At 42.3% G+C, this 18250-nt stretch overlaps 1 protein-coding gene across 1 annotated transcript in view; it reads right to left on the bottom strand.

Annotated features, from left to right (window-relative positions):
* Nucleotides 1–18250, bottom strand: part of RYR3 (ryanodine receptor 3) — a 371986-nt gene that overhangs the window by 284941 nt on the left and 68795 nt on the right. Inside the window, exons 6-10 of the mRNA XM_060096078.1 lie at nucleotides 14551–14663; nucleotides 13533–13632; nucleotides 10346–10439; nucleotides 5062–5136; nucleotides 3301–3457 (exon numbers count right to left, since the gene is read on the bottom strand). Of these exons, the coding sequence (XP_059952061.1) occupies nucleotides 3301–3457; nucleotides 5062–5136; nucleotides 10346–10439; nucleotides 13533–13632; nucleotides 14551–14663 (539 nt within the window). The remainder of the gene's footprint in view (nucleotides 1–3300; nucleotides 3458–5061; nucleotides 5137–10345; nucleotides 10440–13532; nucleotides 13633–14550; nucleotides 14664–18250) is intronic.

Below are 18250 nucleotides of genomic sequence, written 5' to 3' on the forward strand. Positions count from 1 at the left end.
GGGAATAGGTGCGATGCTGTGATTCACAGCCCTCAATACTTCCCAGGCCTCCAGTTTGATTTGGATCCCCCTGCTGAAGGAGAGGAATGTAAGCTCTGACCAACATCCCATTCTGCTCATTCACATAGTTTGCCCAGAGACCACAGTTTTGATTCCATCTGAGCCAGGCCAGGTCAACGACTGTGGCCGATGCTCGGACTTGAGCCCCAACCCAGTAAGGTTCAGTCAAGCCCCCGTCCTGTCGTGCGGGCACAAGATTCACAGGGGTACCTGCCGTCTTCCTCGTAAGGGCAGTTTGCTGAGGATATGAACACATACCTGCAGCTGTCCTAGGGCCCCGGGTCGTGCAGTTATAGCTGTCACGGGTTCATGCAGCCTGACAGGAAATGTGGGGTGGGAAGCCCATGACTGCCGGTGACTCAGAGCCCAGAGTCCTCCCGGAGCACAGGAGCCTAAACAGTGCTCCTTCCGGGAGTCTCTTCTCCCGTTCTCCAGATTCTCCAGCAGACAGAGAAGATCAGACAAATAGCCCCACTCAACCCCATTCACTGAGGCACAAAGAACACACTATCTCCCCCTCTCAACCTTCCCACTGAGTCCCCCCAAACCCTGTGCCACCACCCAGATCCTGACACGCTATTTCAGACCCCTGTCTGCCGTCTGCTCCATCACCTAACACCCGGTACAGGCGAGAGCTGGCAAGACAACTCAGAGCCTTCCCACTGTTGAAAAACAGAGCCACAAATCTCTCTGCTGGGGAACACTATTCCCCATTAAGGGAAGCACAATGGGGCGTGTATTTAAGGAAAAGAGCCCGCACCAAGTAAGGTGAAAGTACATTTACTAAGGAGGAGTCTGGAGGCCCAGAGAAATCAAGGCATCTCTAGAGTTCTTCCCCAGGAGCTCTTTGGATCATGGATGGCAGAACTACATGTTCCCACATGTTCTTCCTTCCTGTGCAGCTTCACAGTTAAGATGCCCAATGCCCTGTCCACACAATGTCCCAAGGAAGCTCCGATCTCCTGGGGGATGCAGCCTTATCTTGGCCTGACACGGAGATTAGGTCACTTTAATTTCAGTTCCTTTCAAGTTAAAATGAAGGCAGCTGGACTGAACACTGCTGCACTGAGAGTTATTTAAACCTCCAACATTGTGACGCCAATGAAATGCAACCGCATTGCCAAGTGCACAGGACAATGTGACTCACGGGTGACTTTTCATCCAGCGCTGCTATGCTGGCAGCCCCCTGATACCATGATGCCTTTTAGCCATCAGCTGCTGGCCTCCCTGTGCATGGAAATGGGGGGACTTGCAGAGATAAGGAATGAGCTTTTGGAGGGTAAAATGTGCTCACAGGCTGGAAGTGGTGCCGAGTAGAAGGAATGTTATGAGGACTCTCCATGGTACTCTGAGCTTTTCTGGCTTCCTGCAGAGGCCCCAACACAGGGCTGAGCCATGTTCCATGAGGCTAAGCCAAGAAAGGAATGGAATGGAAGAGTCCCCTTGGAACAGGATCCTGCCAGCTGCCTGGAAGACCACCTGATTCTTCTGCTGTCACAAGAGAAGGCTCTTTCTGCAGTGGTAAAGACCTCAGTGTCAGGGTTTGTCCCAGGGCTGAGGAGACTGGGGTAGAACGCTCAAATAAGGGACAAGACAAGCTGGCATCTTAGAAAGGTATTTACATGGTCACCAGCTATGATGAGTCACTTGTTATTTTCCACCCCTCCTGACCCTCCCACACCTGCTCTCCCCCCACACTTCATGTCCAAGTTGTCTCGTAGGGAAGAATGGGATCTTGCTCATCTCTGCTCTTAGGACTTTTCTGTCGCTTTGTTTCACTGCTCCTTTTAGCCAGTTGCAATGTCCTAACACACTTCCTGGAGGCCAGAATGTTGTACTCCATGGTCATAAACTTGAATTTAAAATCCTTCTTGTGTTGAGAATCTTAACGAAAACATAAGCGAGGGTAACATGAAGGAGCTGAGCTCCGAAAACCAGAATGAAGTCAAGGAGGTAACATGCCATTGGAAGAGAAGCAGACAGAAGGAGACGCTTGAATGGAATTTATGGCAGGAAGCTCTCATTTCTTAAGGTTTGAACCATGGGTGTAGGAAAAGCCTAACTCGGCTACAGGGCAACTAGGGGAGAAAAATCTCTGTGCCAGAGATTCTCTGCCTAAAAATACTTCAGGACCATAAAAGGAGGGGAAAAAGGAGTGTGACTCTCTGCTTCAAGGAAGACAGTGCTGAAAGACCGGCCTCTCTGATTCATTATGAAGCAGAGATGTCCCGCAGGAATGCAGCTGTCAGCTTGACACCGAGTCCTACAGGAACGGAATCATCAATAAGCCTTTACTGAAATCGTGTTGAGAACACAAATCAAGATCTATTTCTGGAAAAGAGCAAAGAAGAATGAAGGCAGAGATGAAGCTCCCAACGGAGATGCTGAGCTGTCTTCTTAGGAGGTGCCCGCTACCTGATAACTATGCATATGTTGGGCAGAGTCCTTCTCATGCTTGGCTGATCTTTCCAGAACAATCATAAAGTAAGAGAGCACCGAACTGTCTGTCAGAAGTTAGCTCAGTGTGCAATTCCGACCATCCAACTAGATCCAGCTCTGAGTTATGCAGAGTCAAAACCTGGCTGACCGTTAAAGATAGAGGTTTAAAAAAATATTTGTCTCTCCACACACCAAGTGGCGAAACTACATGTTTGGGGTTAATATAGTGACCACAGAATCCACTCTTAAAGAAGGCTGGGGATGGACAGGCCAGAGCTAAGAGATCTGGAGAGAACAGATGACCTAGGAAAAGGAACTAGTAACTCTGTATAATATAAATAACTGCAAGACGATGTCATGTCCAGAATTAGACCTTCTCTGCATCTTTCTGAAAGAAATCACTTCCTTGATTTAAATAAATGTAGCACTGAAACTTATGCCTCCATGTTACCCTTGCTTTATGGGAGTGAAGCATATGACTTAAAAGTATTTAAAACAATTCAGAACATATTTAACAACAACAATATTTTCCATTAGCCTCTGAGCAACACTGTCCCTTCCTGCGAACATTTTTGTTTTCTAGGGCTTTCTACTTTCCTTTAAAGATTTTCCCCTCCTAAGACTTCAACCTTCAACCAAGGTAATCATTCCTCTATGAACTCAATTCAAAAGAGAACAAAGTGTTTATCATAGGTCTAACTTCCAATTCCATTTTGTTCCAGCCTACTTTTTTTTCAGTCACCATCCTACCTGGAGGTTTCAGAGCTTTCACTTTGAGAACAAGGTTGAAGTCCACCTCACCTTTGATGCTCGGAAAGAGAAGGCTGTGGACTTGGTGTCTGATTTTCCCCGGTCTTGCAGTATAAGGCCTTGGTCCTCTGTCAAGGCCAGGTAGTGGCCTGTGGTGAGATGCCGAAGTCGGAAAGCCTGGCCCCATCTGATGTTACTGCCACTCCAACTGGGCAGATGAAACAGACAAGAAATTGCATTTACACAAAAATAAGTCTTTTTCAATATTTATCCTGTGCTTTTTCACACATGCCTTCTGGGGTTCATCCCCTGACTCCTGGCTTGCTCTAGGATTGCATGCCTGCCCACAACTCAGCATGGTGTTCTCTAATGAACTCTCTTAAGATCACCAACAAGGAACATGGTCCTGGGGGCAGGTCAGTGGTTTAATGTAACTGGAATTCCCAAGCTTCCAATTTTTCCTTCACTCCACTGAATTGTCTTGATGCCAAAACCACAAAAAAAGAAGGAAAAAAAAGGGAAGCTTGCCTTTTTAGAGAAACTTATTTCTGGGAAAGTGAAGCATTTCCAAATGTGCCATCTCAATTCAAGCATTTTATACCACCACTAATTTGAAAAGAGATACACACCTCTATGTTCACTGCAGCATTACTTACAATAGCCAAGATATGGAAGTAACCTAACTGTCCATCAATAAAGAAAATGTGCCGTATACACATATACAATGGAATACTATTCAGCCATAAAAAAGAATGAAATTGTGCCATTTGTGACAACATGGATGGACCTTGAGGGTATTATCCTAAGTGAAATAAATCAGACTAAGACAAATACCATATGATTTCACTCATATGTGGAATCTGAAAAACAAATGAGCAAACAAAACAACATAAATTTCATAGATACAGAGAATAGACTGGCAGTAGTGAGAGGAGGCAGGTTGGGGAGGTAGGAGAAGTGAGTAAAGGGGATCAAGAGGTACAAAGTTCCATGGTCCTACATCAAAAGGCTGGCATTCAACAAAAGTCATGTTAAGTGTTAGGGTAGGAATTATTCACCGAATAATCTGTATCTAATTTATCTTTTCAGTTAGAACAAAATGTTTCAGGAATACACATATCAGCTTTTAAAATGACCCTCCTCCTGATCTAATTCTTTGGAGCCCCAAAGAATCCAAATAACATTGATAAAAGGCTTAAATTCTTCATATTTAAGACTCTGGGGAAATAAACAAAGAACCATACCTGGAACTATATATATATATATATATATATATATATATATATATATATATATATATATATATATATACTTATTTTGATTTTTTAAAAAGTCCTTTAAATAAGAACCAAGCCCTAATACCCTGAAAAAAAGAGTATGATACTATAAGAATTTCAACAGGCTTGAAAGAGAATATAAATACCACAAGCCAGCTAACAACTACAAGCTAACCAGGATTCTTTCAACCAGTCACCTCCAGAGTTTCTCAGTAAAAAATTTGAATGTACCTGCATGTGTATGTGTGAGAGAAGTTCTAATGTTTTCTCCTGATCTCCAGTGGATTATCTTGAGGACCCCCTGGGGGGCATATAGCGTCCCCCTCCATTAGAGAGATTTTACTTTGAACAAGTGTTCAGGGAGAGACTGAGCAGAGAGCTAGAGGGAAAGGCAGAGAGGGAAAACCAAAAATGGCAACACTGACCCTCCTCTCACCTCGAGCCAGGTGATATGGAACAATTGAAACATTTAAGACAATGGACTGTCTTGGAAAAGAAAATCCTTGAAAAGAATACCCCCCTGACACTCCATTACCTTATCCGAAGGGGTTCCACTCTCCACAGAGATCTGGCTCTCGTGCCAGCTCCCCCAGTTTCGTAGTATATCCTCCTGTGAGCAGAGTTGGAGATTAGCCCCTCTGTGCGGGATGCTGATCAGCACCGGGCAGGGAACAGCTCCCTGCAGAGGCTGCTCAGAACCCGCTGTATTTCGAAGCCCTCACAGAGTCAGCAAAAGGAGAAGCAAGAGTCAAAGGAAGGCACTACTTCCTAGTCTCTCTTATAAGGGAAAAAGGGTGCTAAAGGGGAGGGAACTGCTAGCCACATACTCATCATGGACATTCATGGACCTTCAGGTGTACAGTGGAAAAGGACTGTCTCTATTTCCACATCAGGAGTCAAAACAGCCCAGTCACATCATCAGACGAGATACCAAATGCTCCAATTCTTTCTCGTTCAGCTCGCTGATGCAGTTTCACATCTTTAGAAAATGTATTTGTACTTGTAAAACATATACGTAGTACAGTGTGAATTCATTTCCGTTGTTCTAGGAAGCTGGGCACCAAGCTCTATTCTCAGTTGCTGTTGTCTCCCTTCCTGCATTAACAATCATCTTTTAATGTGTTTTTAACTAAAATGTTTATTTTGGAATAACTCTAGGTTTATAAAAAAAAAGTTGCAAAGATAGTCCAGAGAGCTTCCGTATAGTCTCACTCAGTTTCCCCTACGGTTATCATCTTACATTACTATGGTACAGTTGTCAGAACTAAGAAACCAACAGTGGCACATTATTACTAACTAAACTCAAGACTTTATTTGGATTTCATCAGTTTTTCTATTAATTATTTTCCTGTTCCAGGATCCCATCCTGGAGGTCGCATTGCATTTAGTTGTTATGTTTTCCCTATTTCCTTTGGTCTGTTAGAGTTTCTTAGTCTTTCCTTGTTTTTCAGGACTTTGCTAGTTTTGAGGAGTACGGGTCAGGCATTCTGTAACATGTCCCATGAATTGGGTTTGTCTGATGTTTATCTGATGATCATCAAAGTCTGATTTTTAATCCATACAATTGGGACCAACCCATCTATATCACAGATTATGAGGAATTAAATGAACTTCCTTAGTTTAAAGGTATGTCTCATGATAGTGGTCCCTGGATTGCCTGGTATACTGAATCCAGATACTTTCTGAGAATCTTGTGACCTTGGATCAACACTGATCATTTAATTGCATTTAATTTCACTAATTTAAAATGCTACCTCTACTATAGAGGGTTTGTATATATCACAATCGAATTACTCAAACTCCAGAAGAATCTTGATCTAAATTTTAAGACAACAGGTAATCAATAGAGGGGAAGAGGAAATGTGTGGTAATTATTTCCTTCTCCCAAGAAGTGTTATAACTGTGAGTTGGTTAAAAATATGGGCTTGGGAGTCAGGCAGACCTGAATTTGAATCTATTAGCTGTGTGACCTTGTCAAGTCCCTTCCAATCTCTGTGCATCAGTTTCCTCACCTGTAAAATGAGCTTAATAAGGGTACTTAAGTCAGAGAATGGTTGTGAGCATTTAATGGTTTTTTTTAAAATAATGAATGTGGGCTTCCCTGGTGGCGCAGTGGTTGAGAATCTGCCTGCTGATGCAGGGGACACGGGTTCGAGCCCTGGTCCGGGAAGGTCCCACATGCCGCGGAGCAACTAGGCCCGTGAGCCACAACTACTGAGCCTGCGCGTCTGGAGCCTGTGCTCCGCAACAAGAGAGGCCACCGCAATGAGAAGCCCGCGCACTGCAACAAAGAGTGGCCCCTGCTCACCGTAACTAGAGAAAGCCTGCATGCAGCAACAAAGGCCCAATGCGGCCAAAAATAAATAAGTAAATAAATTAAAAATAAATAAATAAATAAAATAAAATAATGAATGTGCACAAAGATGTTCGTGGGTGTACTAAATACTATGTATTGTTGATTTTTCCAAATTTTGTTTAAATATAGATGTTTATAAATGTGCATCAAAAGCGACATTACCTGGCACAGAAATCCAATAAAACACTCCATTAACAGTGGTTACCTTTTGGTGGTGGGATTATAGAAGACATTCTAAACCTTTTTCAAATGTATGTACTATCAGGAAATATGTAATAAATATTAAGAAAGAAATCCTATGCTACTGCAGAGCTTCAACACTCCAGGTGTCTCTGTGCCAGGTCCAGAATAGTAATGAGGCTGTACTGACCTAGCCCTGCAGGAAAATTTGTTGAGATGTTCACTGATGCTTCTCCATCCTCAATGAGAGCAAAAGGGTCTCTCAGGTGGAAACGGTGGAGCAGATCACCCGAGGTCACATGACTTGAGAACTCTCTCCCTCTGACATTTAAAGAATTCTAGAAGGTTAGTCCTTCCCACCTAGGAAATGTGGGTGGTTGGCTCCACTGAATCTCGCAAGGTTACAGAGGTTGAAACAACCTGCCCCCGCTCTCTCTAAAACAATTACCCAAGGAGAGGAGGTGAGTGGGTGGGGAGCTGAGGTGCTCTGAAAGCTTGGCTGACAGCTTAGCCTTAGCTTCAGTAAGTTAAGTGACTTATTCCAGGATGCTTGACAAGCCTGAGGCAGAGACAAGGATCAGATCTCAGAATGTTAGATGATTCTTTTGGCTTTGCCCCCTGGGACGGTCAGCCTCTCTACCCAGCCTGGCTGCTCTCAGGCTTTACAAGGAATGATTTCCTCTGGAAAGTCAGCCCCATTACAGTGGAATCACTTGCATGCCTTCCTGACTCTGGGCACCGTTTTCGTGTATTCTTGATTTCCTATTCCTTTGTGCTCTCCCAAATTTCGGTATTCCTGGCTATCCTGGCCAGTTCTGAGGATTTACCTGATGACACATGACAATGATGAGGCTTATCACTCACCTCACCTAGACAGCAAATAATGCCAAAGCATCCTGTGTTGAATGAGAGACCAGTTGCTACAAAGATCCGAGTTCCAGTATAAGGAGCCACTGCTCACTCACCCCAGTCTCAACTCCTTCATAGGAATAGTCTTTTTATTTTTCCTTACAAAGGAAAGGAATAGCCTTTTTATTTTTATCTGTCGAGTTCTTTTTTTCCCCCAAATACAAATTAGATCACGTGAAATCCTCAGCCAAAGGAAGGCCACCTTTGCTCTTAACTCAATGATGGCATGCATGCCTGCCTCAGGGGGCCCATTCTGGGAATTCCTCTCTATCTGTTTCACTCTCCCCAGCACCTTCTTTCAAATACTTGTCCAGCCTTTCTTTTGGGTCAGGATCTTTTTGAACCACTCAACAGGAGTGCCACCAAATGACAAGCTTCTCCAAGTAGCATTGTTTCCACCCAGATGCTTCTAATTTGGTTCTAAATTTAATGACAGGTGCATGTGTGTGTGTGGGAGGGGTAAAGGGCCATGCAAATGTTATCATTTTAATTGTTTCCAAATTCCTTTCCTTAAAAAAAGAATAGGAAAGGGAAGAGAGAACTAGTGAGTTTTGACGTGTGCCATCTTAGATGTAGCCAACTCTGCCAAACTCACTAACAAAATTTCAGTCCTGTTTCCACCTGCAAGCTTTTGCCTTACTGCAGCAGGATAAGATATTAAAGAGACAGTACGTGGGCTACTGCATAATTTCACTGTTTAAAAAAAAAGGAGGGCTTCCCTGGTGGCGCAATGGTTAAGAATCCGCCTGCCAATGCAGGGGACATGGGTTCGATCCCTGGTCCGGGAAGATCCCACATGCCGCAGAGCAACTAACCCCGTGTGCCACACCTACTGAGCCTGCGTGTCACAACTACTGAAGCCCGTGCCCCTAGAGCCTGCGCACTGCAACAAGAGACGCCACCACAATGAGAAGCCTGAGCACTGCGACAGAGTAGCCCCCACTCGCTGCAACTAGAGAAAGCCTGTGCACAGCAACAAAGACCCAACACAGCCAAAAGCAAATAAATAAATAAATATTTTTTAAATAAATAAATAAATAATTTTTTAAAGAAAAAGGAAATCGCAACTGAGTGGGATCACATGACATTATTTAGTGTAGGGAATCCTTAATTCCAAGGGAAATCAGGTCAGCCTAACTTTTCTACTCAGAGTTAACTGCCAGCCACTGGACTAGTGCCAGGAAGGCTAGACACCATTCTGGGTCACATCTGGTTCCCATGAAGGGATACACAGAGGGCAGAGCAATTAGAAAGAGGTTGAGAACAATAAAGGATATACATTGCCAATGGATAGTTTCTAAGATGCCCAGTAACACACTCAAGCACATTGCTCCTGGGGGTCCTTTAGAACATAAAATAAGGAAGGAGCCCTGGCTGGAGACTCAGCATCTCTGGGTCTCAGGCTCCCATCTGAAATCATCCAGTGTGTGACCTTTGGCAGGAGCCTGACTTAGATGATTTCTAAGCTGTGTGAATGTGATCATGTGTTTCTAACGAAGTAAAAGAAATGCAGTTAATGAGGTTCCCGTAGGCATCATGCAAAAACAAAGAATGTATTATGAGCGATCTGGGAGATCAGACTTGTTGCTGCCCTAAGTTCAGTCTAATTTACATCTGAGATTTGATTTTTTAAAATATATCAGAGTTCCATAGTTACAGAGACCAAGCTTTTTATACTCTGTTCCTCTCTATATAAACAGAGTACTAAAGGATGCTTCAGTGTGAATTTAAGACCTAGATTAATATCTTCCATCTCCTGATTTTGAATTTTGGAAAAGCATCCTTTGAGTAGATAACCAGAGATCTAAAGAAAGCATCATCCTCAGCAGTACGCTCTACATGCTGCCCCTGGCACCATCCCCTGCTAATCCAGCTCTGGTTGGATATTGACATTTGGCTTCTCCAGTCCTGTTTGATGATAAGCAGAATGAAATCACTGAACTTCACCTTCATAGTACATAAAAGGGGGAGTAATAGAGATAATCTGCCTTTGAAGAGCCTGGTGAATAATTTATGTAAGTGCACAGACTCACTAGAGTGACTATCCTGATTTCCATCACAAAAATGGGTTCTTCAGTCTACAATTAATGCTACCAGAAACTCCTTAGATTTGGAAGCAACCACAGAAAACAAAGGGATTGAAAAGCACCATAGAATTGCTTGCCTAAGAAGGAGCATGTGCATATAGCTATTCCTGTGAGCACACTCAAGCATACTGCCTTTTCTGTTTTATAACTGCAGCCCATGACTGGAGGGAAGTTCGTCAATTAACTAACACTTAATAGAATTCATCTGTCTCCACATCCAAAAGCAAACTCTTTAGTCTGAGTCACCGGAGACAGGAGACAAGAGAAGGATGAAGCTATTGGCTTACCTGTGCTGGGAATCATTCTGGTCTGTAGATGGTATTGTCAAACACTCATCGTGACCATGGAAAAGACGTACTACATGCCCACCAAGTAGGTATCCTATAAGAGAATGATATCCTACCATGAGCTTACAGGAAGTTGAATAATGAGAACACTGTATTTAAAAAGGGTAAATTCATGCATATCTGAGTCAGTATGGAAAACACCAAGAGAAAAGCATTTGGGAAATGACAGATTCAACGACTTCAGGTAGAAAAGACAAGAAAGTCAAAACAATTCTAACATTGAAAGTTTAGACAGGGTTTAAATAGGGTTTCAGAGATGAGCAAGTCCAATATCAAAAGGGAGGGTGAAAACAATGTGTCAATTCATATCATTAAAAGCCAAAAGGTCACCTGTAACTAATATAATGTTGTATATCAATTATGCCTCAATAAAAATAATGCAACATTTAAAAATACACACACACACAAGGCCAAAAGGAAATTTAAGCTGCTACTCTTAGGAGGATAAGGATTTTCCAGTTGTTTACGATATAAATACATCCAACACCAAGTTTCTGGATAAACTGTTACAATCTGGATGTGTATACTTTGTGGCAAATTCCAAATCAAATTGCAGCCATGAGAAAGAAAGAAGGTGCTGGGAAGGGGGAAGCAAACTGGTATTCCGAGCTCTCTTAGGAGGAGCTACTTTTCCAACGCGTTAAATAAACACAGATCAAACCAGGACACTATTTCTACAGCACCAAGGAGAAGGCAGAATGACATTCCAGTATCTCTGAGTGGACAAGCACAGAGGCAGCTATCAAGGAGTCCTTAGCTTTCAGAATAAGGAAAGGAATCTCAATAGCCATGGAGTTCAGAGATGGATAGGAAACAATGAACTTCAAGGACTCGATGACCAGTTAGTCTTCAAATAAACTGTGAGCCTCTATTTAAATAACACAGTAACAGGAGAGGGGCCCCAGTCTGAGCTTTACCTTGCATGAAGAAATGAAATTCATTATCCCTTTGAATTAAAAAATTCTCCCAGCTAGTCAGTTCTCAGGAGACAAATGGACTTAATATGTTCAATGTCTGTATCAGGATTTTGAGAAAATCACATAATTAGATCACTTTAGGGGCTGTCAAACTATTTGGGGGTGTTGGAGCAAAACAGCAAGAAGGAAAAGTCATGCCAGAGTAGAAAAGGGTGTCATCAATGCATTTTATACAGGGACAGTCTGATATTCCCTGGTTCATTTTTCTTCATCCAGGCGAGGCAAGTTCTTTTTAAACTTCCCTCAAATATTTAGAAGTCATTTTATCATTTTCCTCTCTCTTATTGTACTAATATTTGCAACTGCATACTTTTTTGCATTAAAATAATTCATGATATACTGTAGGGGAATTGCTAACAGCCAATTTGTTTAGAAAATTAACCCCTTCCATGATCATATTTTTTTAAAACATTTTTATTGGAGTATAATTGCTTTACAATGTTGTGTTAGCTTCTGCTGTATAACAAAGTGAATCAGCTATACGTATACAAATATCCCTATGCCCTCCCTCTTGCGTCTCCCTCCCACCCTCCCTATCCCACCCCTCTAGGTGGTCACAAAGCCCCAAGCTGATCTCCCTGTGCTATGCGGCTGCTTCCCACTATCTAGCTATTTTACAATTGGTAGTGTCTATATGTCAATGCTACTCAATTAAACTCTCCATTGTCTCAGGATGGTGAGGCCATGCTCCCTTTGGAGCCCACCATTTACAGTCCTCAGGCTCCTCCAATCAATATCCTACTCCACAGAGGAAACTGCCAAATGCTGAAGCATCATAGCATTTCTTAGTTGAAACATACCAGGGCAATAATCAGGAAAGGAGGGTCATAAGAAAGATCACTCACTCTCTCAAGGGCTGAAGTGGGTTTCTCATCAGTGGATGCTGAGAGAGCATTTTGCAGTCGGATGACTCAAGTGATCAGCTACCCAGGCTCTATCACAAGGGCACTCAATACTTCTAAAAGCATTGTTGTGAAGTGATTTGCAATTAATTAATCTCCACAAGCCCTCTTTTGGGACTGGGCAATAATTTTATTCCTATAGTGGAAATGAAAAAAATGAACATGGAGAAGATTCCGTCAAAACTTCCTTGGGGAAGATTTTTGAACCCAGTTCCTTGATTCCTGATAGAAAGGGAATGAATGACAGTAGATTTAGAGCGGTGGGTGAATTCTGGTGTGAAAGAAGAGAGCTAAAAACATATCCTGCTTTTGAAAGGTCTTCCATCAGTTGCCAAAAGAGTTACAAATTTGTTGTTTCCTGATTATTCAATTTAGCTATGATGCCTCCTGAAACTGGGGTATCACCTTGACAACTCTCAGTTTTCCCTCTATTTTCCAACATTGTGAAACAGAGAGGAATCCAAGTTTGAAACTACTAGGCTCAAGATTTAAAACAGGGTTAAAGTCTGTGATATGAGTATTTTTAAAAATCCTAATCTTGCTATAAAGTGCTAGAATGTGATGTGATAACCCTTAGGTCATTGACATTTGATTATTGTGCTCAGCTGTGATATTACCCATGAGTAAGGTAAGGCCAGTGTATTTATTATACAACTTGAAAGGTGTATTGACTTTGCCTGGCTCCAAGAAATAGGATATGTTGAACAAACTTTGATGATCTTACTTCTAAGAGAATGAGAAAATATGGAGAAAATACCATTTGTTGTTTTTAAATGGCCTTCCATAAATACAAGTAAAAACAAATGGCCAAATATCCTTTTATTATAAAGTCCTTCTCCCACCTGTATGGAGAGATGCACTGGGGAGAAATATTTTAAAAAGTCACCTTCTTGGCAAATAATGTCTTCTAAAACTGAACCTGCTAAGGTCTGTATACTTATAACCATAAATAAAAATGAAAAGTCGGTGGGAGAGGGAAGGTACGTCTCCAAGGTCCTGAATACACACAGTGCCAAAACAATAGTGAACTCGAAAGGATTGAAAAATCATGTCAGGAGTGCTCATGTAATCAGAAATCAGGACAGAAAATCATCCACACTAACATCAGAGAAAGGAATTCAGGTGAACCAAAATCACGCTGTGTACCGAGACATTCAGGCAGGAGCTGTGAAGTCGCAGAAAATGTCAATATACATAGCACAAGACAAACAGGCAGGCTGAGGGCTGAATGCACACAAAGAAGCACACCTTCTTCAATGCTACTTCCTGAGCACGTAGGATGTACATTCCAGAGTGTTTGCATAAAGGAGGCATCCACTTGTATGTTACCATTTGATATTGAGAGATGCTGCAGCAGAAACAGAAATGAGACATCCTTTAAATCACCAGGCCAGTCCTGACAGAAGCAGCTCACCTAGAATTTCAAGGATTGAATTAAACAGCCTTACTGTCATCGGGCTTTTTCTACGTAGCCTGTGGGAGATTGTTCCACCCAATCTAGAAGCAGCTTCCAAGTGGGACACTTTATTCAGGGAAGAGGAAATATTCAGCTACAGAGGTGGCAGACAAGACTTCATCCCCTCAGCTGGATCCCTGATTCAACAGGAAGTTATAAAATGTCTATTCTTGGTAGGAGAAGGGAACTCACAAGCGGGAAAACTTACTCCAGCCTTTGGTCTAGGCAAAGTAAAATCTGCTGGTGGGATTGGCGCTGAGAAGCTTAAAAATTTATCTCTGACATTTCTCTGATCTGCAAGGAATTGCCCCACCTCCACCCGCTAAGGGCTTGACTTCAACGATGCTTGCCTAGTACCATCCCCAGGTGCAAAATCTCACCTGCCTCTTCTAACCACTGTGACATCCCACATACTGAAACATGTACAATTCTCTTTCTCCCTCCAAACATAAGTTCATGTTTTTATATCCAACCCTTTCTGGCTTGTTCTTCATTGGACAAGAGCTAAACAATGTGATAAACTGAGAGTAATGGTAACTAATGTGTTAATAGTTGGCTTTCTAAAGAAGAGCCTGGGGGCATTGAAGCCGACTTTGCTGGGAACAGTACTTTAATCTAAAAAAATAACTAACAGTTACATTCCAGGCCCCATGATAATCTGGCAGGAGAGAGAATTTAATCCCCTCTCAAGTATACTGTGTAGAGGTATCTTATCTTACTCAATCTAATGTGGTTCTGTTCTCCCTGGCCATCCATTCCTAAAAGAAACTACTCTGGAAATGAAAGATGCTTGTGTTAGGAGGTACTTACAAGGTATCTTTCGGAGGATACGCTGACAAGGATGAGGTCATCACCAATTCGAACCTTTTCTCCCTCAGACCTCTGCTTGGAAGCGGGATGTATGGTCCACCAACAGGCTTCTCCTACACAAAGGCTCCTTGAGTTAGTGACTGCTTCTTGGAAGCCAGTGTCCCTAAGTCTGTCCCTCATTCTCCTTCCTCCTGATGAGAATCCCTGAAACACGTGTGCACGTGCTCACGCACACTCCAATTTCTATTTATCTATAAGCATTCCAGTTACCCCCACGTCTGCTCTTGAGTGTGTTTATCATTTTCATTTTCTCTAGAGACAGAAAGACAGTATTTGGAAAAGAGTACTGGAGGTCAGAAGCTATAGAAGCCTTTGAGTATTTTTAATACATATGGAAACATGCTCTTTGTTCACAAGCACCTACAAATCTTTAAGAAATGACTTCATTGGTCTACTGACCACTTACAGACTTTTATCTTTGCCCCACCCCTTCCCCATGAAATTCTACTAAATCATCAGTAATTCCACTAAAAAAAAATCAGAGGTTTTTCAGAAGGCTTAAATCTACGAGGACTAAGACAGCAGGTGAGAAGTTAATAGCAAAGAAGAAAAATTGACATTTTGGAAAAAGGAATGTAGATAGATGCTTTTAGCCAAGAGAAAGCTACAACTCCAGCCTTTGGGTAAGAAAATGGATGAGAAGTTGATCTCAAGAAATAAGGCCATTCCTGCTATGTATTCTCCAGAAACTCTCTGGAATTGGAGGTAACAGTTCCCTGTGAAGGCAACCATAGAAGACGGGGTTGAAAACAGGAGGACTGGCTGAAGGGTTTTTTTTTTTTTTTTCGGTATGAGGGCCTCTCACTGTTGTGGCCTCTCCCGCTGCGGAGCACAGGCTCCGGACGCGCAGGCTCAGCGCCCATGGCTCACAGGCCCAGCCGCTGCGCGGCATGTGGGATCCTCCTGGACCGGGTCACAAACCCATGTCCCCTGCATCGGCAGGCAGACTCTCAACCACTGCGCCACCAGGGAAGCCCTGGCTGAAGGTTTTAAGCGAACATTTAACCTTTTGCATCCCTTTCTTTATCCTGCATGCCAGGTGACTCTTCCCCTTCCACTGTACAGAAGAATAGAAGTTAAATCCATGGAATGACTTCCATGGATCAGGCACTGTCAGACAAGGAAGTAAACAGTATTGCTGAAAATGGAGAATGATTAGAATTCTTTGCCCTGATTAGTAAAACCCCAGCTTCTCTTCCTTTACCTCCATTCCTCAGCTTCCAGAATGCCAGCTGCGATGCTGAACCTCCCCCCACCCAAATGAAGATTACTCTTTAGGGAAGCCAAACTACCCAACATAAAAGATACCTGTTTGGGCATCTCCAGTGCAATGCCTAGGTCCCTGCTAGATTACCCCAAAGCGAGGCTTAAGAGATGGCAAGCCACTCACACAGTCAGGACTTCCTGTCGCATTTTACCGCCTTGATCTAAACATCAGTGGGGACAAGGATGACCTGACTGGTGAGGAAAGTCTCTAACATGAATGACGGGAACAAACCAAAAACTAGGTAAAGGGAAAAAACGAAGATTACAGACAGCTAAAGATAACTTTATGCAAATCTTAGAATTAATAATCTCAGAGAGATAAGAAAAAGTAACATTCATGAAGCAGCTATGAGAGTATCCATGAAGGATCCCTTCAAAGAAAAAGAAAATTCTTTGATCCTGAAAAAGAAAGAAACAGGAAGGTTATAGGATAAAGTTGAAAAATTCTCCCAAAATGAAGAATGAAGAAGAACAGATTAGAAACAAGACTGAAAAGAAAATTAGAAAACCAGTCTAGAGGAGTTCCAAAAAGCAAGAACAGAGAAAACAAAGGGAGGAAATTAACAAAGAGATAATATCAAAATTTTCCCAAGGCTGAAAGACAAACATTTTCAGATTGAAGAGGCCTGCAGAGTCCCTAGCACAGTGGAGAATGGACACACACACCAGGGTACACTCCTGTGACACTAAGAACAAGAAGGGTCCAGGACAAGACATAGCACTGTAGAACTGCAGACATCAGGGCAAAACAGAAGATCCAAGTAGCTCTCAGAAAATATAAACAGGTCACACACAAAAGATCGGGAATCGGAATGTAGATATCTCACAGCCAGACCAAAAGCTAGAAGAAAACCTCCAGGATGCTGAGAAAAAAAATATGTCCAATGTAGAATACTCTTATGAATTATTGTAAAGCTGGAATTAAGAAACTTTCAGACAACAATTTTTCTCCCATGGATCTTTTCTGTAAAAGCTGCTGGAAATGGAATCCCCAAAACGATGTGATAAACCAATAAAAGAGAAAAACATGAGATCCAGGAAATACAGAATCTTGGAGAGAGAAAACGGGAATTTCCTGGACGACAGTGGATGCTTCTAAGAAGATGGAACTGACAGAACAGCTCTCGTGACTGAATGTAACCAGGGGAGAGTTTCTGTTCTATGGGACAGTTTAGAAATGAATGACTGGGTCACGGAAAGTAAAGCAACAAACAAGGGAATTATTAAGTACTGGAAAACTCAAAAGCAATACAGTAAAGTGAACTGACCATAGTATATCATGAGTCTCACTTGCAAATAAAAGTTACAGTTATGCCAATGTAAGCAGTTAATATTGACTTTGGTAGTTATATAAAAATGGATGCAAATATATTGGGAGGGTGGAAAGAAGACAGGGAAGAGTGGAGACTAAGAGCTAAATTTTTATTATTCATTTAGGACATCAAGAGATCATACCTAATTGGAAAGAATAACTAAAGAGTAGTAAACTGTATGACTCACAAACAAGTGGGGAACATACTAGAGGAGCTGAAAGTGGATGCCCCAGAGATGCAGGAATCCAGAACAGGGAGGGGTGGGGCAGGAGATGGATGTTTCCAATAAGCATAGGAGTACTATGTCTCTCTTTTAACTATGTATGGGTATTACTTTGATTTACTTTGGATAAATAAGCATGATCATTTTGATTACATTTTGATTAAACTTAAAATTTCATAACAGAAGAGGCTGGCTTCTACATCTGAAGGGGGAAATGACATGTATATATCCATTATGTGCTCTGGATCACTGAGGGGGACCAGGATGAAGGGGTCCTAAAGAGGCACACGGGAGAAGAGCATCCTTGTTCTCTTGCCCTCTCCTGGGAACAGGGTAGTGGTCTGGAGCCCAGGGACAGGGCCAATCCCCAAATCAGTAGGATGTGTACAGGCCAGGTGAAGGTCCTAAAATACCTAATAGTACATTTAGTGGGGATTTTTTTTTCCAATTCTAAACTAATTCTAAAGCTATGTCTAAAACCAAAACAACAACAAACAACTTTTAAAAGGAGAAAAGAAAGAACCCAATAACAAAATCAAGGGCAAAATGGTCACCAGTTCTGTTAGGTCAGTCAAATCATTTATTAACCACTGTGCAGGGGGAACAGTTTCCAGAAATGTTCAAGAAACTGCTTCCAAACTTCTACTCACATTCTCCTAGAGATTCAATGCAACTATTTGTTTTCAACTCAGAAGAGGTTTCTGAGCCAAAAGTGCATTCACAGAATGACCTGGGTAAAAAACAATGCTTTTCTGCTGGATCCTGAGTGACTCTCCTCCTGAAGAGAGAAGACCCACTCCAGGCCATACTGAACCGTATCTGAGCTGCATGAGTGCTC

Source organism: Mesoplodon densirostris, chromosome 4, assembly GCF_025265405.1.
Source record: "Mesoplodon densirostris isolate mMesDen1 chromosome 4, mMesDen1 primary haplotype, whole genome shotgun sequence".
NCBI classification, from domain to species: Eukaryota; Metazoa; Chordata; class Mammalia; order Artiodactyla; family Ziphiidae; genus Mesoplodon; species Mesoplodon densirostris.